Source organism: Eutrigla gurnardus, assembly GCF_963514095.1.
Source record: "Eutrigla gurnardus genome assembly, chromosome: 5".
Taxonomy (NCBI): domain Eukaryota; kingdom Metazoa; phylum Chordata; class Actinopteri; order Perciformes; family Triglidae; genus Eutrigla; species Eutrigla gurnardus.
In genome coordinates, this window is record NC_139919.1 from 27,416,796 (window position 1) to 27,443,723 (window position 26,928).

The 26,928-nt window shown below is 47.5% G+C and overlaps 1 protein-coding gene across 6 annotated transcripts in view; it reads left to right on the plus strand.

Moving 5' to 3' along the window:
* Positions 1-26,928, plus strand: part of tenm2a (teneurin transmembrane protein 2a) — a 147,998-nt gene that overhangs the window by 90,855 nt on the left and 30,215 nt on the right. For 4 of the 6 annotated variants that reach the window (XM_084009153.1, XM_084009155.1, XM_084009157.1 and 1 more), the window contains 6 exons: positions 1,435-1,669; positions 10,553-10,791; positions 22,526-22,648; positions 24,002-24,228; positions 24,788-24,983; positions 26,754-26,855. In XM_084009153.1, coding sequence (XP_083865279.1) covers positions 1,435-1,669; positions 10,553-10,791; positions 22,526-22,648; positions 24,002-24,228; positions 24,788-24,983; positions 26,754-26,855 — 1,122 coding nt within the window. The remainder of the gene's footprint in view (positions 1-1,434; positions 1,670-10,552; positions 10,792-22,525; positions 22,649-24,001; positions 24,229-24,787; positions 24,984-26,753; positions 26,856-26,928) is intronic. The other 2 variants (XM_084009154.1, XM_084009156.1) reach the window with 1 other exon arrangement.

Here is a 26,928-nt window from a genome sequence, read left to right on the forward strand (position 1 = left end):
CGCCTCCAAACAGATGTTTTGCGTCGCGGAGGTCAGGCACCTCCACGGTTCCCTCGTCTCCTTCCCTTCTTCCGCTCTTCTCTTCTTTCACCAGCATCTGTTGTTCGGGGCCATGCGGGTGACACCTGGGTCCCGGCGGCGGAGAGGAATCAGGTCACCTTACAAACCGGTCGCCATTACGGCTGCAAGGGAGCACGCTGCCCCCCCTTATATATACAGTATATAATATACCTACACTTAATGACTCGACTTGCTGCGCCCATCTATATTCTGTTTAGGCTCAGTGTTAAGTCACATGACATTAATGGCTCTCGGGAATCTCTTGACCGACACATCCACCTGTCTCTCTTCCCCGAGAACGCTGCTTCTTTTTCTCATCTCATTCAAGAGAAAGAAAAAAAGACAAATGGAGGAGGGCAAGTGTGATCACTACCTTCCTTTGATCAGCGGGAGGGAAAGGCGATGTGCAAACAAGCACAATCGTTCTCGTGTGTTCGGCGCTCAGATGTGTAAAATAATGATGAAAAGGCAGCGTGTGGTATCGAAACTGTAACATCAACGACTCGACGAATCATCTCTGTTCTCCGGCCGCATTCCTGTAAAGTGTGTGGAGGTTTTTATGGCAGGCGCGCCTGTCAATGTGCAGACAAAGAAGTGATGCAACTGTGTCAAGCATCCCATACTGTATAATATGTGGGGTTTTTATATTCCTGTACGAACACACACACACACACACCTGCTCTAGACGGGGTCAACTCCCCCACTGATTCGCAGAGAGAGAGAGAGAGAGAGAGAATGGTGATGTGTGAATGGGTGTTCTTGTCTGAGTCATCCGGGTTTGTTTTCCAGCTCTCTCACTCAACAGTCCATTAGCTCAGAGTTGGAAGGGCTGGTATTGGATTCTAGCTGACATGTTCCCCCAAGTCTGAGAGCAAGAGATGAGGGCACACGCTGTGCGAAGTGCTGTAATACTGCACACACACACACACACACACACACACACACACACACACACACACACACACACACACACACACATTCTCTCAGTTGTGGAAAAGAAAACAAGAGCCAAAGAGTGAAAGTGAGAGTGCAAGTATTGGTAAAAAACAACAAAATGTAAAATACGACGGACAAAAAGCAAAAATGTGAAAACATAATTATTCCTGCTAAAATATCTTTTCAAACGTTTGTAAAATATGACACCTACTCTGACAAAATGATTGCCGACAAAAAAGTAGGACATAATTGAATGTTAATGAAGTTTCCGTTTTTTTGGCATCCAAATAAATAAACACAAAATATCAAATAACATTTTTTTGTCCCACATTTGCAGCGTCTTGGGAAGAAACAGCGTCCCAGCCTTCATCCGAAACTCTCTTTGATTTCTTTTTTTCCCCCTCCACTAAGAAGCCTCTTCTCTGTTCTCTTCCACAGGGGCCGCCAACCACCACAGTCAGTCCACGCTCCGGCCCCCGCTGCCCCCTCCGCACAACCACCACACCTTATCCCACCAGTCCGCCAACAGCCTGAACAGAAACACCCTGAGAGGAGGGGGGCGCAACCCCATCCACGCGCCCGCCCCCGGCACCGGAGACGGGCCCACCACCCCGGAGTCGGTCCAGCTGCAAGACAGCTGGGTCCTCAACAGCAACGTCCCGCTGGAGACCAGGTCAGAGCAAATCTGCTTACATTGACATTTAAGGCATTTAGCAGACGCTTTTGTCGAAAGAAAAAATCCACAACATATCATTGCCGATAAAGTAAGAGTGAAAAAATTAGGTCCTCGTCTGAGTAAAGTAGTAGCTGTTCAGCAAGTATACTTTAAGTACAACAGTGCTATGATCAAAGTGCAGGTAAGAACATGGAAGTGCTTTTTTGGGGGCTTGTTGTTAGTGGGTCATGCTATGTAGAGTGGAGGTGAAGTCTGAACAGGTGAGTCTTGAGCCTTTTTCTGAAGATGGCAGTGACTCTGCTGTCCTTTCATTGGTCGGGAGTTCGTTCCACCACTGAGGACCAGAACAGAGAAGAGTCTGGACTTTGCTGAGCCACATTCAGCGATGGTGGTACCAGCCGGCCAGCTGAAGTAGAGGAGCGAAGTGCTCGCTTCGGGGCGTGTGGTTTGACCATGTTTGAAGGTAGATGGGTGCCGTTCCATTGATGGCCCTGAAGGCCAGTGTCATCGTCTTGAATTGGATGCAACAGGGAGCCAGTGGAGGTCACGGAGGAGGGGGGTCACATGGGAGAATTTGGGTAGATTGAAGACGTGGCGTGCTGCGAGTCCAGCCATGAGCTTCACTGTTTCTGCTTCTTCCAGTTGACGTATTTACCCGCTGCCGATATCCCGAGCCACTTACAGTAAGCGCGGCGGAGGAATAAGCCAGGAGTGATCAATAGTGAGAATGAAATGAAAGGTCAGGGCCGCGTCGCTGTCCACGACTTCCATGCGAGCGGAGAGAACGAAGGTGTCGGAGGGATAAACGCTCGGAGGAGAAAAGTTGCAGCTGAGTGGGATGTAACCTGATACGGAGCTGTTTACACGCCGCCGCTGCTATTGTGGAATTTGTTACGAATGTTAACTCGACAAAAGGAAGGCAAGTTCTCACCTTGGAATAAAATCACAGTGGAGCCACGGTAAACCCTGCAAACAACACGACTTAGTGGCTGCTCTTTGTGAAAAGCATGCAGCTGGAAGTCTGATGATTCACTGCCTTAACGAGCTTAACGATAATGCCAAAGCGTGCTAGCTTGATAAACACATGCTAGCTTCTGTCGCCGACTGTGAGTTTATAGCCCCGACAGTGTTTAAAAGTTTGCTAATGGGGTGTATTTTTACTTTTGACTCCTGGAAAAGCAGGCCTCTTATGTAGCGTTTCTCCTCCACAAAGCTGAAATGTGGACTCTACCGCTCTCAATTACTTCAAAGGTCAGCTTTCAAGGTGCTTTGCGATTGGTAAACAACTTCGACACACAGTGAGGTGCAGGCCGGCGGGAGCTTCAATGCAAGTCCATTAAAATGAAAAAATCTCTTTTAACAACTCTAGCTCTAGTGCATCGTGTATTCACCAAATACAGAATAATAATGAAGGATCAGGCAAGATAGCCGCGAAAAAAAGACCAAAAAAAAAAGCTCTAATGGATTTGCAATTGGTCAACAGCACAAATTGGAGTGTCATAAATCACCATCGTTGAACTCGGTGTCCTCGCTGCTCCACGCGGCTTCACTTTGTCTCCTCGTCCATTAGAAGCAGCAGATTTTGTATTTTTAAATGTTGCTGTTGTAAAAACCCTGCAATCAGTTTCATGTTTTGCTTCCTGGAACACATTTAATGAACGCCTGAGTCACTGAAATGTCCTCTCATGTGGGAGTCATCCAGGGCAGTGATACGTAGCACGAAGCTCCAAACAGGAGAAGATGTGACCTTTGACCTGTTGAACTAATTTGTCCAACACTTTTTTTTAATGTAAAGTAATTTGTTTTTCTTTTTAATTCCCCCCGAGCAAACAGCATATCATGTACACTTCCCCTCACCACCATTCCAAGCCAAATACACTCAAGAAAATCCCTCATGGCCACTGATTCACAAAAGTCTGCCACTCAAAATGCATTCTCCTCCTCCTCATCAAAAAAAAAACCCCTCCGTGTGTCAAAGCTATTATGCACGCACCCCTGAAGTGAGGGGAGCAAGGAAATACAAACCATTTCACACACCCTACACATGCGCTCTTGCCAGTACACAAAGAACACTTACCAGGCAAACAGAGCATTCATGCAGGGTATTACTATTCATGAGGCATGCAGTGAGAGGGCCGCTGCCTACATGCCCGCTCGCCCCGCTCGCCCGCTCGCTCTCTGAGCATTTATCTGCGAGCTGTAGTTGTGTTTCTCCTGCTGGGCGCTGGGGCTTCCAGCTCTGATGGTCCCGGGTAGGCTCCCCGCCCCCTGAGTGCCGGGCCCGGTGCAGTATTTATGAAGGCCTAGGCCATGTTTAATTCAGACCCCGCTGGTCTCAGGTCCAATGCTCAAACCTGTGCTGATGCATCGCGTCGCTATGCATGATGGATAAGGAGAAAATGGCCGTGTTGAACAAGAATACACCTACAGCCTGTAATAGAAGCGATTTCCAGCAGCTACTGTTTATCCAGACCTGCGTTGCCATGGCGATGTGTGTGCGATAACAATCGTTTTGGGAGAGAGGGGTGTTGTTGTTGTTGTTGTTGTTGTTGTTGTTGGAGGTTTTAGTGACAAGAATATGAAGTTATAAATCCAATACTTTTTCACAGAAGCTGTTGTGATGATTGCCATCTTTACAGATTTAACGAAGCGACACACACACACACACACACACGCTGTTGAGCCCGGTTTAGTGCCAGTATTTGGTCATATTCAGGTGGTGGGGTTGGGCATGGCTCAGAGCCTGTCACAGTGAACGGAGCCCAGAGCGGGTTCCAGCTCCACCCTCCAGCCCAGATTGAGCCCTCCTCTCCGGGTCTGGTGATGGCGGAGGCTGGGTGGGCTGGCTGGAGCTCGGGACTGGTTCGGAGCCAGCCGGGGGCAGAGCCAGAGAGTCACACCACCCCCGCGTTCTGGCGGAGCCCGTCCTCCATCTCGTTACGACAGGCGTGGGCACGTGTGACGGAGGGGGGCATTGTGTGTGTGTGTGTGTGTGTGTGTGTGTGTGCATAGGTGTGTATGTTTGCACGCGTCTTGCCTTTTCGCCGGCGACTGCTCCCCACTGTAATCATATGGAAATGTTGGCATTTGTTGTCCGCTCGTTAGAGTGAACGTGTGTGTGCACATGTCTGTGTGTGTGTGTGTGTGTGTGTGTGTGTGTGTGTGTGTGTGTGTGTGTGTGTGTGTTTTGGCTTGACCCGATAGTGTGACAGCGCTGAGAGGATGAAGATTGATCACCTAAGAACACCCCAGGGCTTGGATGACTGGCAGAGGAAGAGAGAGATAGGAATAGATATAGCAGAGAGCAAGAGAGAGGGGGTGGGGGGGGGGGGGGGGTGGAAAGGAATGGTTTACGGTAGTGGAGGGAGAGATAAAGAGGGGGAGAGGGGGAGAGGAATGGAGAGAGGTGGTGATTGAAGGAGATTGTTTTGGGGAGTGTGTGTGAGAGGAAATAGAACGGGCAGAGGAAGGAGATTGGGGCCCGTAGAACATGGATACATTTACCGGTGTGAGATAAATGACTATAGATGGCTGCGTGTGTGTGTGTGTGTGTGTGTGTGTGTGTGTGTCTGTGTGTTAACATACAGAAGGAATGCAATTCTCCATGTGCATGCAAGTGCATGTGTGTACATGTGTTGCAGCATTTTTTTTTTTTTGCGAGAAAGTGCCTGATTTCCAATCGGTCCCTTGGAGCCTCTTGGAACTGATGCCAGTTTCAATCTCTCTCTGTGATCGGACGACATTCACCTGCAGGCCCCCCCCCCACCACCACCACCACCACCACCACCTCCTCCACCCCCCAAACCCCACTCCGGGCCACAGCTCTAGGGGAGAAATAAGATCACTGAGCGGGTTGCAGCATCTCAATTTATCTGGAAGAAGCAGCAGAGGGGGAGGGTGGGGGGAGGGAGGGAGGGGGGGGGGGGGGGTGTTGGGTTTGGACTATAGGTTACTTTCAAATGCATTACTGCAGGGACAGATTTGGAGATGCTACCGGTGACAACCACGGGGGGTGGAGGAGAAAAAAAGAAGAAGAGTTGGCTGCAGAGAAAAGATTCTGTCCAGCCCCGTAACCACGACAGCACTATATATATATATATATATATATATATATATATATATATATATATACCACATAATATCATGCAAGGTTTATTCATTATCTTGCATTCATAGAGTACTGCAAACATAATATCTAATATTCTTATGCAGAGCACGAGCTGCCCTAAGAAACTCAGCTGCTCTTTCACTTGTTTCATGTATTAATTTAAAGTGTTATGAAACACAAGGATCCTCCGAGTTATGAACACACTCATGCCGTATATGGAGAACGATATCTCGTCGTCAGCAACGCATATGAAAACTCTGAATGTGCTGTTTTGGTTGACTTTGGAAAAGGCAGTTGAGAGAACGGTCTCGCACACAAGGTCAATTTAGCGGCGTTTTGATCTCCAGCACGGCTCCATAATTGACCTCGTGGTGAGATTGTTTTTCTCAATTAAATGTCATTTCGGAGTTGTTAAAAGTCCATTTAGACACATTTCACGCTTTTGCAAAATGGGAACCGCTGCTGCTTCAATACCGACTTTGTTCCTTTTGATGGAGGTCCGGTCTGAGTGGGCGGAGCTAGTAACCCTTTGACACCCTCACAGGCTTTCCTCCAACACACACGTCCTTTAAAACTTTAACTGAGCCTCTATTGGGACCAAATGACGATCATCAAACTAACTTCAGTCGACACTCTGACGTGCCGCTCTGCTCAATTACTGCCAGCAAACATCCAGTGTGATCAATCCATCACTGGCTGAGTTTAATCAAACGCATCCCGACGCTTCTCGTCTACTTGATGATGAACAATCGTCTCACTCATTAGATATGTGACCTTTACCCCCCTTGCTCATTTACCCTGAAGCTTAATAAGCCTAATATCGTGTTTCATAATGTAACGTAATTAATTTCTCTGACGTTGGCAAACTGTTTAGACCAGAGATCTTCAACAGAGGGTTACCCCAAATTATTTGATCCCAAACTTTTCTTCTTCCAAAAATTTAAAATGTCCAAAAAAACACCTTAACATGAATTAAGCAAATATATTTATTTAATATTATGTTGTAAAATGATTATTGTAATGGCTTAGCATTGTATACATCATACATTATAGGCTGCATTTCATTTTTATATGATATGTAATGGGGAAGACTTGTTTTTGTTAGGCGGTGTCGTCTGGGTTCACCGTTTCTTTAATGTGCATGTTCTCCTTCATGGCGTCTCTGGATAGTTGGATACTAGATGTTGCCTTGTGTGTGTGTTTTTTTTCCACGTATCACTCAGGATTGTTCCATGTCCTCCTTCAAAGCGACACTCGGAGAATGACTGCCCATTATAGCGTGTCCATCTGCCGATTGTTGTTTCCTACAATTGTAGCGGGGAAAACAATCCTCGCGACGCCACCCTCGAGCATCCTCCGCTCCCCGAGCCTTTTTGTTTCATTCCGAGATCTGACCGTTTTTTTTAGACCGAGCCGACCTCCGCTAATTGTTCCCTACCTCTGATGATTATTCTCACCGAGCTATCCCAAGCAACCACATGTTTGCACGGAGAGCGTGTGCGCGCGTTCGTTCGCTCGAGGGGGAATGCGAGCTTTGACTTCCTGCTAATTACCCAGCATGCTCTCTGTTCTGTGGTTAATTGTCCAGGTCCTCGTATTCTCTCAATGGGGAACGGTGGGTTGGAACGGAGTGAAAACATCCCTGCCTTCCTCTCTGTGTCGGTCTGTCTTTGTAATCTCCGGCCTCCCCTCTCCATCCTCCATCCTTCTCCGAGGTTACTTCTCGGATGCAAATTAAATGTTAAGTAGCGCGTACGGGGCGATCTCATGAAAAGAAAAACCCACATGAATTTTTATTGTTTGTGCGTGGGTGGGCGCCTATGTCTGCAGTCTGTGGCGAAATGTGTGTCAGTGTGTGAGTTAGTGCTGTGTGTGTGTGTTGCACGAGTAAGAGAGGATGCATGACAGCGAGGTAGCGGGGTTGGGGGAGTCGGGGAGGAAGGGTGGGGGTGGGGGGGTCTCTGTCAGCTCTCTAATTATGTGTGACGTTCTCCATGCTGGACCACTGTCAAAAAAAAATCCACACAATATTCACACACACACGCAAATACAAGCAAACACACACACGCACCCTCGGCCTAATGATACAGAATTGTGATTGCCGGCTGCCTGCTATGATAGAACCCCTCCACAGTCCTCCGCAACATAAATCAATGTCAATTACCTCCCCAGAGCACATTAGACACTTTCCATTCCTGCTCATAATTAGCATGGCCCATAGACATATTCCCATCCCACACCGAGCTCACAGTGGAGCTTCTTCACACAAACAACAAAGCAGAGGGAGAAAAGAAAATGAAATGTATTCTGGTGCCCCGCGTTCAAACGCATACCAGCACATTCAGCGCGTTTTGCATTGTGCGATCGCAAAACGCCGGTAATCGACCCGCCTTTCCGTTCACACGCACATTAGGGGTAATTAATTACCGCTGGCCTCGCCGTCAACAGAGCGGGCTGTGAAGACGAGACGCATGCTGGTTGACCTTGGGAGTGTGTTTGTGTTTGTTTGTGATATATTCATGTTCCATAGGCGTTTGGGAGCGTGCAGGTTTATGCATCGTATTAAAAGTGATGGCTGTGACACTCAGAGGATGGTATTTTTAGACAATAACCTCATATTTCTTTGCGTGCCATCTCCCCCGCGCTCATTCAGCCTCCAAGCCTCAAGAAGGTTTTTTTTTTTCCCCCCCCTTCGCTTTCTTCTCTTTCCTCTATTTTCCTTGGTGTCACGCGGCATACCTGTCAGGTATAAAGGAGGCAAGAAGAGGAGGAGGAGAAAAAAGGGGAGACTCCAGCAGGATACCAATCCAACAAGAGATGAGATGATGAGAGAGAGAGAGAGAGAGAGAGAGAGAGAGGGAGCACAGACTGGCTGAATAATTGATAGAGAGTGGAGCGGCGCTCCCAAACCGGAGCTTTATGCTCTGAGCACATCACCTGTTTTCACCCAACTGTTTTTTAAAGAGAGGAAGACACATGTAGAGACACGCTGTTATGAAACAGCGGTTTATTAAAGACATCAAAAGGATGCGAGACCACACGGCAAAGTGCAGTTAAGCATTATTCTAAATAACCTGTGTCATTATAAGCGCTGCTTCTCGCCTCAGTCAGAGAATACGAGACAGTGAGCTGCAGAATAAAAGAGCACTGAAACACATTTTATACAAACACACACACACACCTGTTTGCTTTTAGGTGGCTTCTGAGGACTGTGTGAGTCACATGTCCAGACCGGAGGCAGACGTGAGTTAAAAGTCTGGTGGATTTAGACACTAACTGGCTACTCGACAAAGACTCACGTTGACTTAAACACCAGTAACGGGCGGCCTGAAGTGTAGTGAAGTTAATTCCGACTTTGAGTGGTGTGACATCGAACGTGATATCTCGGGTTGTCACATTCAGATATAAGATATAACGATATCACAGATATTAATATGAGTTAACTGGGTGGATTATATAGAAATACATCACCTGCACAGTTATCATGAACGGGAAAAGTGATCTATAGAGATTAAAACCAGGCATTAAACACGTCTATTTCTGCTAAATTGGGCATTTTAACATGGGGGTCTATGGAGGTTGCCTTATTATGCTAGCTCTTAGCTAACATGATTAAATTAGCAAAGACATCAATGAGCTTTAGACAATAAAAAAATATATATTTGCATCCAGGATTTGATGGCCTAAATTATGTCTTTTAAAACAATTTAACAATTGCCAATGCCTAACATTAGTGTTAGCTCATTTTGTGATTAGCATTAGCCGTAAACTTGCTAATGTTTAGGACCCAGGACTGTTTAGATTATCTCTTATCTCTTGATTTGACTGACTTCCCAGCTAAATCTTGCTAATTAATACCAGTATTTTAGCTGTGGCTCACTTTGGGTTTTACCTCCACATTGACTCGTTACGATGATCCGGCTGAATGTCTTCACTCTGGTTGTGTGTATAACGCTGTCATAACTGAGAAATGACATCATCCATACTGAACGTCGATATGCTAACGAAGTGAGGAGGACCAGACAACGTGTCCTCTCTCTGCAGAACACAAACCTCACCTCCTCTTGATCGTCACATCCACCTGAGGGCTTTCCTCTGTCGCACCACCTGTTGTCTGCAGCACCTCACTCCCGGTGCGTAGCGTGTCCTTACCAAGGCGACGGCGTTCCTTCAAGGTCAGCTCATCAAAGAGATCTAACAGGACGGAGATGAGAGAGGCGCTGAATGTATGTGAGAAACGATGGCGTGGTAAAGCGGAGGGGAGGGAGGCTGAGCAGGTGCAGCGGTATCAGAGGATAATGGGTAATATGAGCGACGGGATGATGGTTCAAATCCCCTCTTTTATCCTCTCTGAGCTCTGACCTCGCCGGGGCAATGAGGGACAGGAAGAGGGGAACGGCGGTGATCCTCCGAAGCCGTCGAGAGCGGGAACGAGGCGCGGCGTAAAGTGAGGTGAACGGATGCGGAGCGAGAGGAATGGAAGGAAGACGGGAGAAAAAAAATAAATGAAGAGTACAGCAGGTGGAGGTTAAAACGAGACCTTGGACTGGAACGGGGCTGAACGGAGACACAATCAGTTCAAGGGTGTTCAAACCCATATGGCAGCACGGGTTCATCGGAAAGAGAAATTGGACAGAACCTTGCACATATGTGACCCGGCCACCTGGACTCTGATTGGGTGGCGAGTCAGCTATTTCAGGACCAGATACCAACACTCATCTTTTTCAACCTGTTAAATGACCTTTTTCCTACTCTGTTTTTCCCCTCTTTAGGCACTTCCTGTTCAAGACGTCATCGGGGACCACCCCTCTCTTCAGTAGCTCCTCCCCCGGTTACCCTCTGACCTCGGGGACGGTGTACTCTCCGCCCCCTCGCCTGCTACCCAGAAACACCTTCTCCCGCTCGGCCTTCAAGCTCAAGAAGCCGTCCAAGTACTGCAGCTGGAAATGTGCCGCGGTGACGGCCATCGCTGCCGCCGCCCTGCTGGCCATCCTGCTGTCCTACTTCATCGGTAAGTGACATGTTTTACTACTGCAGCTCATCCTCTTTGGAAACAGAAAGCTGATTCCCGAGGTGTGGGCTTTGTCACTGTAAGTTTATGCCACACTGTCAAAACGAGCCCCGGCGTCCAGTCGGCATCGGTAAACAGACAGTCAGACAGACAGGAAGTTGCATACAGCACAGCACGCCGGCCTTGTTTCTTTGAGCCGGTATCAGTTAAGATAGGAAATCCCCCTAACGGACCCAGCAGGGAAGCAGGTGGTGTTTTATTATTTTATTTTTTTTTACTGATCTGAAGCCGACGCGCGATAGTCGTACTTAAAGGAAAGGCAGATACTCAGAGGAGAGCACTTACCGAGCGCCTCAGGAGGAGATTGTGATGGCTGCCGGATCTGTCGGGACGAGAGAGAGAGAGAGAGAGAGAGAGAGAGAGAGAGAGAGAGAGAGAGAGAGAGAGAGAGCAGTGAGTAGAGTGTGGGAGTGTGTGTGTAGGCGAGGATTTTATCCCCTCTTGACCTCCTTCACCGGACAAGAGAACGCCGGCCTGTGTGTGTGTGTGTTTGTGTGTGTGTGTGTGAGAGAGATAGACAATAGAACGAGGTGTAACAGGAAATGTATGTATGTTTGACTGTGTGTTTCAGTGTGTGTGTGTGTGTGTGTGTGAGAGAGAGAGAGGAGGCAGATGTGTCACCGAGCCCTTGATTGGCCTCTCACTCCAGAGACCAGAGTCAACAGATGGGGGATCTTAGGAAACAGTGGCTTCAGCAGAAAGAACAACCCCCTTATCTCCTCTACATACATTATTAACGCCCGTTTAAATTATTTATGAATATATATATATTTATATATACATCCCCATCCATCTAGCCGTCCACGGTGAGTGTGCGGCGGGGCTCTGTGCTCCTCGGCTTGTCCAAATCTGTGCCAGCGTCTGGCCTTGTGCGCCCCCTTGGAGCGCCCTTGAGAGTGGTGTGAGTCCTCCAGAGCAGATCAAGACCCCCTCGGCCCGGGGGAGGGGGGGTCACGGACCGATCCATCCTGTCCTGAGCTCCACCCCGGGTCACACCACCTTGCACAGCCACATATGTGAGCTGCAAGACAGCCGAGCCAGAGATAGGAACCCCCCCCCCCCCCCCCCCCTGTTGATACTAGGGGGGCAGGGAGGTAGTGGAGCGGAGACACTTACCCCAAAAAAACCCTCCATCTTCTTTTATTAGCAGCGTAGCGCTCACTTGGGGCTCCGATGGCACAAATATTTGTTTTCATCAGAGAACATAATTGTTAATAATATTAAGCTGCTACGGAACTAATGAGGAAAATAATTCAAAAGTGTGTCTGTTTCTGAGAACAATAATTGCTTGCCTTATCTCCACTAAACTTTTTTTTTATCACTACATTAGCGTGCCATCTGGATACATATTCTTCCTTAACTGTGTTCCCTGTCTGTCTCCATAATTATTAGCATTGGCTTGTTAACCATACTACCAAACGGCTTTCTAGGTGCTTATAGCTAAGAGACTCTCCAATATACAGTGTGAGATAAGTTCTCCTTTAAGCTCCGCTTTGCTTTTCTGTGTATTTACTGTTTTATTATAAGCCAGACGTCAGTGCTTTGCCACCCAACTTAATTGTGCAAGTGGCTATAATTCGGTAAGCTGAACAAGGCTGAAATGATACTTTATTGTTATTACGGTTTTGCTTTTGCTAAGTGTGGAGCTCCTTTTTTTTTTTGTGCTCCAGTGTTTTGTCTGTGCTGAACAGAGCTGTAGCAGTGCTGCCAAGCCTGAAACCCTTGTGTTTACCTAGCTTTTTGTAGCGTTAATCGTGCAGCGAGTTTCGGTCGGAAGAGTTCACTGCTCATAAGGGGGGGTTTGGTAGTACCTTGTTTGTGCGCTGTGTTTGTGTGTGTGCGTGTGTGTGTGTGTGTGTGTGAGAGGGAAAGAGAAAGCCCAGCACTCATGGGGGGATTGTGCACAGCACCCAGGACCATGCAGCGTGAAGAGGACCCCTCTGAGGCGTCCGCCCAGGAGCCCACTCATAAATTACACCGGGACACATGTGCCTGAACAGCACTTTTCTTTTGTGCGTGTGCACGTGGACGCGCGCGTGTGTGTGTGTGTGTGTGTGTGTGTGTGTGTGTGTGTGTGAGCGTGCCTCCCTCCCTACCTACCTCCAGCATGTGTGTGTGCACCAATGTGTGTGTCTGATCGTGAGCCTTTGAGGGCGCGCTGGCCTTCAAACTATTTTTTTCTTCTTTGTGCTTCTCAAGACCATACATAAAGCTTCAGAAATTGCTCAACAATCTTGCAGCAACACACACACACACACACACACAGGTATACGTGCACTCTCAGACGTTTCAGAAAGCCTCCACTCAGCATGCTTCAGGAGCACAGTAGATGTTATCTCTTTGAAGCTTATTCACTGTGTCCTACTGTTCGCACGGAGCCACGGGGATGAGATAAACACACACACACACACACTGATACACAACATGGAATAAACATGTGCAGCTGCGCATGTGTGTGTGTGTGTGTTAGAGGGAGTTTATTTGTAAGTGAAGAAGCGCAGACATGTTCAGGGGAAGCGCTCGGCTTCCAACTCCAGCGGAGGATGGCCTCGTCTTCTGCGTGTGAAGGAATGACTGAACGGATGGAGGGAGGAGGATAAACGAGAGTGCTTGTTCTTCATTCCCCTGGCATCTTGTTTGCTTGCTCCACATGGAGCGCCGGAGCCAAAGGAGAGGCGGTTGCTAGGATACAGGTGAGCGGTTGGCATACGGCGGGGGGGTGGAGGACGGGTCCGTTATTGTGTACGGCAACCTGGAGAGAGCGAGATAGAAAGGAAGAAAAAGGGGGTGGACGTGGAGTCGGAGCAGGCAGAGAGAGGAGAGAGGGCAGAGGGGGGGAAGGAGGGAGATGCGTCACTGTCAGCGGTGTAGCCGCCACATAAAGAGGAGAGGAAGAGGAGGAGAGATGGCCGGAGAGACAGAGGAGGAGGGCCGAGGCTGATATGTCACCGCTGGCAACCCGCGAGAGGGCGAGATGGAAGGGGAAGAGAAGCGAGGTGTGTTGTCTGCACTGCCGAGAAAGTAAGGGGAGCTGACGTCGGGGGGAGGGTGGGAGGAGGGAGGAGGGGTGAGGAGACAGCCCGGTGTGGAGAGGAGAAACTGAGGGCAGGCAGAAGGAGGAGAGATGAAGGAGAGCGTGGCCTCCTGAGGTTCTGTCACCTGGAATATCTGTGGGACTAATGTCTCCTAATTGATCACAGCGAGCGGAGAACAGAGGGAGTGTGACAGAGAGAGGACAGGACAGACAGGGAGAGAGAGAGAGAGAGAGAGAGAGAGAGAGAGAGAGAGAGAGAGAGAGTGGAGGACAAGAACAGGATGGGTGATGACAAAATGTGTTAGAAGGGATGAAAAAGAGACGGAGAATGTAAATCTAGGAGGACAGAGAGCACAGAAATGCGTTGAGGTAAATAAGGACATGGAGAGGCGAGGACACACACACACACACACACACACACACACACACACACAGGTGTGCCCTTGACTGCGACGAGTAAACTTGCTCGCGGGCGCCAGTGTCACCTTTGCAGGGGTGTTTCGTGTGAATGTGTGTGTGATGGCTGAATTTGTCAGACACACTCCACATGGTATCGTCACCACTGATGAATGAGAGCGTGCACACACACGTGCACACGCATGCACGTGCACACACAATGTATTTTTAGTCTTATTCTCAGCTCCCTCCCGTCGTATTGATTAAACAGACTCCCGGGCACGCGCACACACACTGTCATCGAGTTTGACCTTCATGCCTCTAAGCCGACCACTTTCCATCCATCACGGCCGTCTCGCCGTTCCAGACTGATCACAATCGCTTACTGCCCATTCTTCCCTGCTCATAAGTGTCTCACTCCAGCGCATTCATATCACTGCCGCCTTACATAATAACATGTTAATGATTTTTTAGTGTTCCAAGATATATAGCGCTGCCAAAACACACAGCGTGTAATTCTAATCAAAGTTTGCATTTTCTTTTTGAAAAAAAATGTAAATGTTGTCATTAATCAGAGTGGAGGGACACGCCAGCTGCACTGCTGAAGTAATCGGCTAAAAGCTGGCTAAATAAAGTGTGTGTGTGTGTGTGTGTGTGTGTGTGTGTGTGTGTGTGTGTGTGTGTGTGTGTGTGTGTGTGTGTGTGTGTGTGTGAGCATGGTTATTTGATTTTTACAGATTTGAACTTCTGATTTGAAATCAGAAATGTTGAATTCCTGCTCATTCATCAGCGATCATTTTTTTGTCAGCCATCGAAATTCACAATGTAGAAAAACAACAGATATACGAAACGCTCCGGGCTCTAACAGCCAATCAAAAAGGGAAGCCAGTTTTTCAAAACACCTGAGACAATTATCACATCACGTTAATTAAAAAAAAAAAGGGGGGGGAACAGGACCAAGCGATTTCCCACCTGATTTCTTGTCAACCTGTTTCCAAATTAAACGTGTCCCGACACAAAACTACACAGATTATCACATTTTTACAATAATGTCTTCTTGCAACATTGACGGCTTAATGAAGTGTTTCGCAACTTATTTTGACCTTTTTTTTAATGTAACAACTCCTTCCTGTGTGAGTTAAGCATTTCAAACAAGAGAGTAACGTTGAATCGTTCATTTTTCATTCTGTCACATAATAAAAGCAGAGAAATATTGTATGTTTTTTGTCTAAAAATGTGTGATTTAGTCCTCATCCCTAATTAATTAATCATCTCACCGAAGAGCTCACGGCTTCATCCTGTGAGCTCTTCGAGGCGTCCTAGCATGAAGTTCTACATTCTCACTGCGTGTTTCCACCATCACAGCTTATATCTGTAGGACTCGCCAACGTGTGATTCTGGGATTGTTTCATTAACAGACAGCGATGCTGTTTTCACCTTGTGTCTGTGTGTGTGTGTGTGTGTGTGTGTGTGTGTGTGTGTGTGTGTGTGTGTGTGTGTGTGTGTGTAGCAGGAACTACCACAGAGAACTCTGTGGGAACAGGATGGCATTGCAATCTTACGAAGCTTTAAAGATACAGAAATGAAAGTCTTTCCGTCTCCATTTTGCGTCCCTGATCCAATTTGCCGTCCCCAAACTACAGATTTATAGATGAGATCAAGTACAAAGATGGGTGTGGTCCAAGCTCCTGGTCTGATTTGGTGTTTGCGGCTCGTGTGATCCCATCAAAAGATGGTTTCTAGATATTATTCTTTATTTCAAAGTTTTGACAGAAGTCTGTAAATCATTTGTTTTTAGTTGACTTTGTTTCAATACTATTTTAATCATCTTGCAAACTGTCAGATTTATCTTTGCCATCCTGTGGGGAATCAATGCCAACAGCCCGAGTGTGTGAGCAGTTACAGAAAAAAAATATGTTATATTATTGATTTTTTCTTTTTTTTTGCCTTTTAAGGTTAATCGATACCCACCAGCTTCCATTTGAATAGTCTTTAGATAGCTGGAGAAATGAAACTACTAATTGTTTCACTTTTAACATTAAACATTAAAACATTAAAGCCAATTCAGAAAAGTCATATATTTATATTTTGGTAGTAGAAATATGTTTTCTCCCTTATTAAACATCTCCACACTCCTCTGCTTTATCTTGCAAAAACCTGACCCTGCAAGACCTGACCAGTTGTTGTTTTTTATCTTGTCTTTTTAAATGAGAAACAAAAACAGAGAGTATGTGGACTGTGTCAGACCTGCAGGCCTCACAACGTGGCTCCGTTCCAGATCCAGCTCCTTGACCCCAAAGTCCCCTCTCACTCTGCATGCAGCTTCCCTTCTGTTGATCCAAGGTGGAACAGCTAGAGGTCAGGATGTGTCGCTCATGCCAGTGTGAGTGTGTGTCCGTATGCGTTTGATGTGTGTGTGTGTGTTTGGGTGTGTGTGTGTGGGTGAGGGGCATATGGTGAATGCAGGAACCTGGGCTGAAGGATCAGACGGGGAGCGTGTATCCGTAGCAGCAGGGTCTGTCGCACTCATAAAGGTTAGGATCTTACCACACGCTGCCGGTCCAGGAAAAGGGGGACCGGGGCACGGCCCGGACCAGGGACAAGGTGCTGCACCATCTGCACCAGAGGGATAAATGGGTCGTCTGCACCGGCCAGGTGACACGAAGCCAGGGTTGTCAAGCCAAGAACATGGCGGAGACACCGATGTTCATCCTTGGACTTTGGTCTTGTGTTCCTGGAGTTTCTGGTCAATGTAACATGAGTTTCTGGGCTTGAGTACCTGTAGTTTCTGGTCAGTGTACCTGGAGTTTCTGGTCTTGTGTTCCTGGAGTTTCTGGTCTTGTGTACCTGGAGTTTCTGGTCAATGTAACATGAGTTTCTGGTCTTGAGTACCTGTAGTTTCTGGTCAGTGTACCTGAAGTTTCTGGCTAGTGTACCTGGAGTTTCTGGTCTTGTGTACCCGGAGTTTCTGGTCTTGTGTACCTGGAGTTTCTGGTCTTGTGTGCCTGGAGTTTCTGGTCTTGTGTACCTGGAGTTTCTGGTCTTGTGTACCTGGAGTTTCTGGTCTTGTGTACCTGGAGTTTCTGGTCAGTGTACCTGGAGTTTCTGGTCTTGTGTACCTGGAGTTTCTGGTCTTGTGTACCTGGAGTTTCTGGTCAGTGTACCTGGAGTTTCTGGTCTTGTGTACCTGGAGTTTCTGGTCAGTCTACCTGGAGTTTCTGGTCAGTGTACCTGGAGTTTCTGGTCTTGTGTACCTGGAGTTTCTGGTCAGTGTACCTGGAGTTTCTGGTCTTGTGTACCTGGAGTTTCTGGTCAGTGTACCTGGAGTTTCTGGTCTTGTGTACCTGGAGTTTCTGGTCTTATGTACCTGGAGTTTTCGGGTCGTGCTTTGATGTGTGCATCAAATCTGCAGCCTAACTGACATCAGTGCTGAGTGTTCACACTGCCTGCATGCGCTCATTTCATTCTGTTATTTTCTCATTCATTTATTCATTAGCTCGGTTCTTATCTGGACCCAATCGTTAGTCCAATTAGGGCCTGCGGTGCTTCGCCGGTCCTGTGTTTGAACAGGAGACGGATGAAGGCGAAAAAGTGAAAAGAAAGACATCGCTGTCCTCTCTCTCTCCCTCCGTCTTGCATTTCTTTCTTTCCCAGTCTCTTGGCCTCCGGAGCGTACTCTCCTGCCGTCTTTCTTCCTCAGTCATTCTCTCTCGCTCTCTGATCTGCGATAAGATAGCATAGTTCCTCATATCCTGTTTCTAATACAGATCGATGAGAGGGAAAGGACCAAGGTAGGGAGGGATGAGAGGAGGCAGAGTGGGTTGATGTGGTGAGGGGAGGTTGGGTGGGGGGATGCGGGTGTGGGGGGGTCAGGGTAGAGATATCTGAAGAGGAAATGAGGATTCAGAACGGGGGGACTTCACTCAGATCCACATCTCTTTTCATTTAGCCCATCACACACACGTGCACACGCACACACGCACGGCTACATCTGCGTCGGGCCGTCTCAATATTTCAGTGCCAATAAGGAAGCCATCGCTGCCGTGTGATTGAGTGAGTTGCCGTTTTCTCTCCCGCCAGACAGACACTGTTTTGGAGGTGGGAGCTGCAGAGGAGAGGGAGAAAAAAAAAAAGAAAAGAAAAAAAACTCACATAACCTTTCGTGTTGCAGTCAATTACAGTTCAGTTGCATCAGCTGGGTGAGGAGGTCCCGTCGGGGTTGCAGTGTGTGTGTCCGCGCGCACGCACTTGTTGTTAATACCGTGCAATTTTTTTAAGCATGCACACACACACACACACAGAAGCAGACGAATTGTCTCTCTCAGTGTCTATGACCCCCAAGGGCAGCAGCCAACCGCCGCCCCCGTCCCTCTGTCTGAGACTCTAAATGATCTCAGCAAGCAGTGCCTTCAAAACTTAGCAGAGAGAGAAGGCTGCTTTATTTATAGACTACATAAGTGGATATTGTGTGGTAAATTCTAAGAAATATCCCAAATGGCTTGAACATGGAGAACCCGAGGCGGCGCACTGCCTTTTTCCTCCGTCTCTGCCCCCGTGTTAGCACTGCAGCCGCTTCGCCGCAGAGATGGAGCAGGAAGAAGGTGCGAGCGATACGGGAAAGAAAGGAAATAGCGATGGTTTCCTCGGTTCGGCTGCTTTGGTGTTTGTTTTGGACAATGCAACGTCTACCGGCTCGCTAAATGAGGGCCTTGAGGACGGGGGGGAGGGGAGGGTGAAAGTTAGAAAAGGCTTCCTAAACCAATTAGCAGCCGGGCCGAGGATGGGGGGCTGGTCTCAGCTACAATTAACGCCCTAATTGAGGTCAGGGTTGTTAATTTAGTGGTGTATTAGAACGGTTAATATGCATTTAGCAGGACGGCCAGGGGAGATGGCAAGAAGTGTGTTGCCTCGGTGTGTGTGTGTGTGTGTGTGCGCTTTGTGTAGTCAACAGATTACATACAAAAACACGCAAGAGGCCATTCTCTCCGCCTTTGGTGCAATTAGGAAGCAGTGCGATTGGTTGAATGGGAGATGCCGTCTTTTTAAATAAGCGATGATATGGTTGAGTTGAGGCGGAGACGGGCGAGAGAACAAGAACACAGGGGAGGAAGGAGAGAGAGAGAGTTTCAGAGAACAGAATGATGATGATACAATATTTTCCAGTCAGGGGGACACACTGCAAAGTCACCTTTCTCCATCTCTTCTGCTGTCTTTTTTTATTTATTTTTTTTCCCACTCTTACACGTAAAATCCATTTGCACCCTTTAACTCCGAGACGTATAAATATTTCCCCCCCAAAAACACATGTAGCCTACACATTGTATTTCTGTCCGATTGCCCACGTTGAGAACCACTTACTGTCGGCGGATGAATCACGACCATCTTTTCTCACCCGACCAGTCAACGCACACTGGGCCACTCATCCCTTAAATCTTTCCCTTCCACTCTGCCGTCTTCTTTTCCCTTCCTCCTTCCATCCATCGGGGCCCTTATTCATCTATTTCTCTCCTCTTAGCAACATCATCTGGAGCCTGTTTTCCTCTCTTTTTTTTATCCTCGGGGGATTTTATATGTTCTTTAATATTCTCTCAGTTCTCGCTGTCCTCCAGTATTCTCTCTGTTCCTGCTCTCCTCTCCGCCGAGGTTCAGCACGGTTTACTTGGATCTCCTGACCCCCGTTCTCCGAACCCCGGCCACCATCTTCCTCTTCTTCATCCCCCATGTCCGGCCATCCATCCATCCTTTTTTCTTTCTTTTTACCCTTCTGTTTTTTTTGGTCACAGGATCACGTGTGCTGCCGCCACTGTTTCAGATGCTGTCTTGTGCAGATGATACTGGCAAGCACTTTGCCTGTTTGAATTATGCATTGAGATTACATAAAAAAAAAACCTCTTGAAGCAACAGATCTATTTTTAATCCAACTCGTTTGCTTGTTAAACCTGTTTCTCTGTGATCTTTTCCGTGTGTGTGTGTATGTGTGTGTGTGTGTGTGTGTGTGTGTGTGTGTGTGTGTGTGTGTGTGTGTGTGTGTGTGTGTGTGTGTGTGTGTGTGTGAACATGAGGGAGAAGAAATAAAATATTTTAAAAGGAAGGACAGGCTTTCTCTCTCGTGCTCGTCGTGTCTGTCAGTCGAATTCAATTCAGATGGGCTTTATTGGCGCGGCGTTTAATAAAGCCTTCAAATGCAGCTTGAAAACAGCAATTATGGCAATTATGATCCAAAAAAGAAAATGCTTAAAATCATCGCAACACAATGCTAAATACATCAATTTCAGCAGTTTCATTTAGGTTTGAAATTACAGCCCTAACAAAGTTTTTTTGTAAATGAGGGATGGTGCTCGTAAAGAGAATGGATGAACACGTGTCTCTCTTTGTACCCGACTTTCTGTCTCTCTCTCCGTCTCTCCCTCTCTTTGTGTTGCTGCAAAGAAACCTGTTGGCTTTCCTGCTCTTGTCCTCAAGGAGTAAGAGTGCCACCTATTGGTCAACGTTTCACAGCCACCCACAGGGGGAAGAAAAAGAGGGGGAGAGAGAAAACTCATTTGAGGAAACCATACATCTGCAGCGACCCTCCGACACACACACAATGAACGGACGCACACAGGAAGCCGTGTGATGTGTTCTTGGGGAATGACCTAGATTGAGAGCACCGTCACAATAGACTCACTATTGCTTACCGTCTCCAGCTGATTCAATAGGTAATCTTTCCATCGACTGCTCGGCCGCGATACCATCTGTGGCGCGTGCGCGGACCGCGTGTCTGCGTTATCTACGAGGAAGGACGGGCGGAGATAAGAAGAAAAAGGAGAAGGAGAAAAAAAGGGGGGGGAATTAAAAGGAGGGAGAGTGATGAAGGTCAGAGAGGAGAGGGCAGGAGGTGGATATCGGAGGGAAGAGAGATGGGGAGGAAGGACACTGTAGTTTCTCTGCTGCACTCCCTCACACTCCCCCCTGTATGAAAAATAAAAAAGAGCTGACAGTGGAGGCCGGGTAGCAGCCGAGGTGTCAGCGCTTTCCTTTGACCAGGAGCGAGGGAGGGGAGAGAAAGAGCGAAACATAAAAAAGGCAAGAAACAAAGAAACAGATAGAGGTGTGTGTGTGGGGGGGGGATGGGACATCGGGGGGGTGAGAATGAGTCTGCCCCGGCAGCAATTCCTAAAGCCGTGTCTCCTTTTCTTGCAACTTTTACACTCCATCCCTGTGTGTGCAAAAAAAACCCGAGTGGAGGTAGAATGTGACGGGAGGGAAATTGATTCTGAGGCTTCAGATGTAGTTGTTATAGGTCTCATGTGTCGGGGTGAAAGGCACGCAGTAACACCTACATAATGCATCTTACAGTAGCACGCATCCGGCAGCATGTATATATATATATATATATATTTATAGACAACACCGCAGGTGCATTGTACCCTTTTCTGTAACACACCTTAAATATTCAACATCAGCAACGGATGCACGTAACTGTGTTCTTTCATTACGATCAACACGGGCGCCGTAGCTTATTCAGACTCCGTACTACAACGGTGCTGCAGAAAACACCCACCCATTGTGCTGAGTGTGTTAATCCACGGCTGAAAATAGTCCCTAACAAATGCAGTATCACACATCCATAAAACTTGGATGCACCTCCAGGTTTTTTTTTGTTCAAAATCATTAGAGGGATTAGAGCAATCATTTACACTTTAGAAATATACCTGTTTTTTTTATGTTTTTGGATGGGTGGTGGATGCTTTGGCAGCCGGCTAAGGAGGGAAGAGATGCGGAGAGCTGACAAAGTGAAGTGCAAACACTCAGTCTTATACCAGCGGCACACAGTAACACAACAGGACAAAAGAAGAAGAGGAGAGTCAGAGAGCGATCTCTTCGGAGAGCAATCTGTCACTGGCTCTCTACGAGATGGTGTAAAGGCTCCCGAGTAAATAAGCAGGAGATGCTGTCAGGGTGTAGGAACGATGTGAGAGGTGGAGGTGAAGGAAGCTAAACAAAAAACAGGAAACAAAGAATCCTTATGGTTTTTTTTTAATTGAATGTTTTGTCTGTTAACAGCCAGTTAACAGATCAGAGAGGCTTTGGCCTCCTGTATTTCTTCAGCTTGATGAGCTTTCAAGTGTGGCTTGTTTTTTTTTTTTATATCAGGCTTCAAGTCATATGTCCTCACACCCCCTCCTCACCCTCCTCACCCCTCCTCCCCCCCCCGCCGCCGCCTCCTCTTCTCTCACTCTCTCTCCATCCCTTTGTGTGCAGCGATCAACTTGCTGGGTTTGACGTGGCAGCTGAAGCCATCCGACGGCCCCGTGTTAAACAATGGACTGGGAGCTGGCTTGCCCGTCAACAGCGATGTGGCCACGCTGCCCTCTGGAGGCAGAGGTATGAACTACAGCGCACACACACCCCCCCCCACATGACGACGTAAAACATTACTGTTCTCGGAGAAAAAAAGGCTCACAATATTCAGATTTTGTGAAGACCAAAACCAAGAATGAATCAACCTACTAACACGCTTGTGTATCCAAAGCTCCGTTGTGTATCAGAGAACCACACTGTTGCATCTGGTCACATGTTTTTTTCTATTCCAATCAACACGGGCGCTGTTATTTATTTTGACTCAGTCCGGGGCTGTGAAATACTCACTGACATGTCAAATGTGTATTAATCCGTTGCTGAAAATAGTCCCCAGCAAATGCAGTATATACTTCTCAAATAAAAAGCTTTATACTTGGAGCCGTTAAAAAAAAAGAAAATCTGTGTTCAGTACAAATTGGCTTGGGGCCGAGTGACAGGGAAGGAAAAAGTCAGAAAGTAAAGATAAAGGACAGACTGCAAACACACTGCTCGGATTTGTTGAAAACAAGAGTCAGTCTTTATCCTTTAAGGCTTTTTAAAATGCTGTCTGCTCTACGATACATACTAAAACAGTCGATTTTCTACTTTTTCCACCCAAGAAAACAGGCTAAATATTTTCATAATTCATGACACGGCCCTAGCTGTGGTATCAGTGTGTGCAGTTTAACCACTCCTCCGTGTTGTCTCGAGCTCGGTTTATCGTCTCAGACAGAAGCGAGGTAAAACTGCACACCCTCCCCCCCCCCCCCTCCATCTCTTTTAAGGCCCCCATGCGGTTGTCTATCTATTCTTCTTTCACTCGCTCGATCTCGCTCTGCAACACACACAGCGTGTCCTATAGGTACGTGTGGGCTGCTGCTCTGTGTCTGTATTCCTATTAATGAGCGGACTGTTGTGTTGTGTTCCCCAGCCGTCTAGGCCAGATGCTGCTGTTGTTCTTTTCCATTGTTACTTTTATTTCTTCGCTGTTCTGCACACACACACACACACACACACACACACAGTGTTTTTTTGTGTCTGGGCCCCAAACACTCTGATGACTGACCTGATTGCAGGATTGCTGTGCGTTTCCAGCGTGGTGCATTTTCTTAGAAATCTCTGCCCCTGCAGTTCTATCAGCCCTCTCTCATTTCAACGGACAACAAAGTCCGTCGTCTTAAAGGCTTCGACACAAAAGCGTCAATTTGCATCGCGTGTAAGCAACAAATCATTCTTGAATTTTGTTTTTTGGGAGGGGGGGGGGCTCGCAGCTTGCAGAGCTTAATGGTGCTCGTCCTCCGCGGCCGTGAATTTATTTCTGGCAGCTTATTTTTCAGTAAACTGTGATGATAAACTATTGACTCCGAGAATCGATGCCCGTAATCACAGATTATGCAGTTTCTTTTCCCCTGGCTCCAGGTCCGTGGGCCGGCCGCAACAGCAGCATAGACATGGGCAACATCGAGGTCGGGAGGCGGGTCACCCAAGAGGTCCCCCCAGGAGTGTTCTGGAGGTCCCTGCTCCACCTCAGCCAACCGCAGTTCCTCAAGTTCAACATCTCCCTGGGGAAGGACGCCCTGTTCGGAGTGTACATCCGCAAAGGCCTGCCTCCTTCACACGCACAGGTAAGAAAACCTGCCCGTTTCTACATCTCCAACACCTTCAGGGCAGACGCGCTAATCGCACAATTATAATTGTATTCATTAGCAACACGCTATCTTCATATTGATCAGCTAAAACGGAGCATGCATAAAAAAAAATTAAAAAAAACTTGCTTGTGTCATGGGACATCTTCAAATTAATTTGTGATTCATTATAATAGTTGTTTGAAAAAACTCATTTCGTCTTAAGAGTTGCACTTAATTAAATTTCACAGTAATGTAACTTTTACTGCCTCTTATTAATTAGAGACTACTCAGTTTAACGGCGGAGTTGATTTGTCGAGTGGCATAATTGCGTCTGGTTAAGCGCTCGGCTGCCTGGTCCGAGTTAAGCTGGTGAGGGCCATGAAGTTGTGGCTACTGTGCGGCTGTAAAACACCACGTTGTGCAGGAGTGACAGACCTCCAGGATCTTCTCTGTTAATCTTCATGCATATACAAACTATTGGTCATTATTCAAAGTGTAAAAAAGTGCCGCTACAGCACTTCATAGTCCAATCATACTCTCCTCTCTCTCGCTGCAGTACGACTACATGGAGCGGCTGGACGGGAAGGAGAAGTGGAGCGTGGTGGAGTCTCCGCGGGAGAGGAGGAGCATCCAGACCGTGGTCCTCAACGAGGCGGTGTTCGTCCAGTACCTGGACGCCGGGGCCTGGCACCTGGCCTTCTACAACGACGGCCGGGAGAGAGAGACGGTTTCCTTCAGCACAAACATCATGGGTGAGAGAGCTGCGTGGAAGGAGGTCGAAACGAAATGAAGCGCCCACATTTAGGAGTTTGGAGACAAAGCTATTCAATACGGGTGACACTGATTTAACAGAGCGTTACACTCCGGCAGTGTAACTGACTCACGATAGGCAGGTTTTTAGAATGTAAAAATCGATGCAGAAGAATCAATGTCTTTATTTTTATTCTTCTTTGTCATCAAAACCCCGTCCTCACTCCCCACAATGCAACCCGACAGCTGACAGTCCGCTCATAGATTCAGGTGTGTCATGCCAGTAGCCACTCATTTAGCACAGAGGTCAGCTAAGCTCATCACAGTTAAGAGTTTTCAAACTTCAGCCCCAACAGATGATGACTCAAATGACATTTGAGGCAATGTATCCGCCTTTTGCGCAGCTCCAGAGGGAGGCTGCTCTTCCACATATGCAGGATTCACCCTGTAAACATTTAATGTGTATAATTGGTGGGGATTTAGTCAGGCATATTAGTCAGATCCATTCCACAATTTGTCTTTTACACATTCACGGGGTGCCGATAGCGCCGCGTCTACAGCCTCATTGTCAAGTAGGCGGGAACGCTTAGTGAGTGAAAAGATTTGCCAAAAAAACGTAGTAGGGTAAATTAACGTGGCGCATTCAAAAACAACAAAACACACCTTGTCATCCCAGAGAGTGTAGAATCACTTCCATGGTGTGTGTTCATGTGTGAAAAAGCTTATAAATGCATCCAAAAAACGTGTAAATCGGATGGTTTTTAGGACCTGAATCGACGCCCCGAACAGTTTCAGTTGTGTTGGAGGCTTAAGTGTGAGAACAAGGGGGGACGGAGCCAAGTGAAATAATCTTTTACTGTCAATATCTGGCGGTCGTGCTTTCAGCAGGAGTAGGAGTAGTGGAGAGAGAGAGGAGGGGGGTAGAATTAGAGTGAGCAGTGAGAGGGGGAGCTGGAGGAGAGGCATAATGGTGGGGGCAAAACCAGGATGGAGTAGAGTGGAGTGAAGGATGGGAGAAGGAGGTGCTGAAGGGGGGAACCAAAGAGAGGGTGGCATTAGGGTAAGTGGGAAGCATGGGGCTCAGATTCAGAAGGGGTGCAAAGAAAAGGAGGGAGGAAGTGTGAGAGAGGAAGGCAGTGTGGACGGGCTGAGTCATGCTTTGTGTAAGAAGAGCGGAAGCTGGAAAAAAAAAAGCACGAGCGAAGCAACGGATGAAAGTCCAAAATGCCTCCTCGTCATTAGCATCGACCCCGTTTCTTTCCCACCAAACTTTTTTTATTTTATTTATTTTTTATACTCCTGGTAAGTGGGTTAAGAGGCACTAAAAGGTGGTTAGAGCACCATATGCACACACACACACATATAGAGGTAAAATCTGCCGAGTGGCACCAAACAACCACACCTGGATGAAGTATTAATGAGCGTGGTGGGGAAACGACGTGAGGGAGGGGGGGCAGAATATAGGGGGAGAGGAGCAGCAGAAAGGTTGGAGGCTTGTTCCCTGATTCAGTTTTAGAGAAGTGGGTAATGGCGTCTGAAGGAATGTCTGATTCTCCCCACACCATGAAAAATGCAGCAAACAGGAATGAAGGGAATCTTGCAGGAGGGCACTTTGCTTTTGATGTTCTTGTGAGACTTCATTTGTAGCGTCTTATAGAAGGAACGGTGTCGACCCTTTGATGGCAACCGTCAGACTGTCTCACCCCTCCCCTCTTCTACCTCCCTCCCTCTCTCTCTCTCTCTCTGTCTGTCTCACTTTGTCTTCTTCACAGATTCAGTGCAAGAGTGCCCGCGCAATTGCCATGGTAACGGAGAGTGTAATTCTGGCGTGTGCCATTGCTTCCCAGGCTTCCACGGCATGGACTGCTCCAAAGGTATTCGCCGTTTACCGATTCTTCTTCTTCCGTCGTGTAAAAAAAAAAAAGAAAAAAAAATATCCCACCCAGT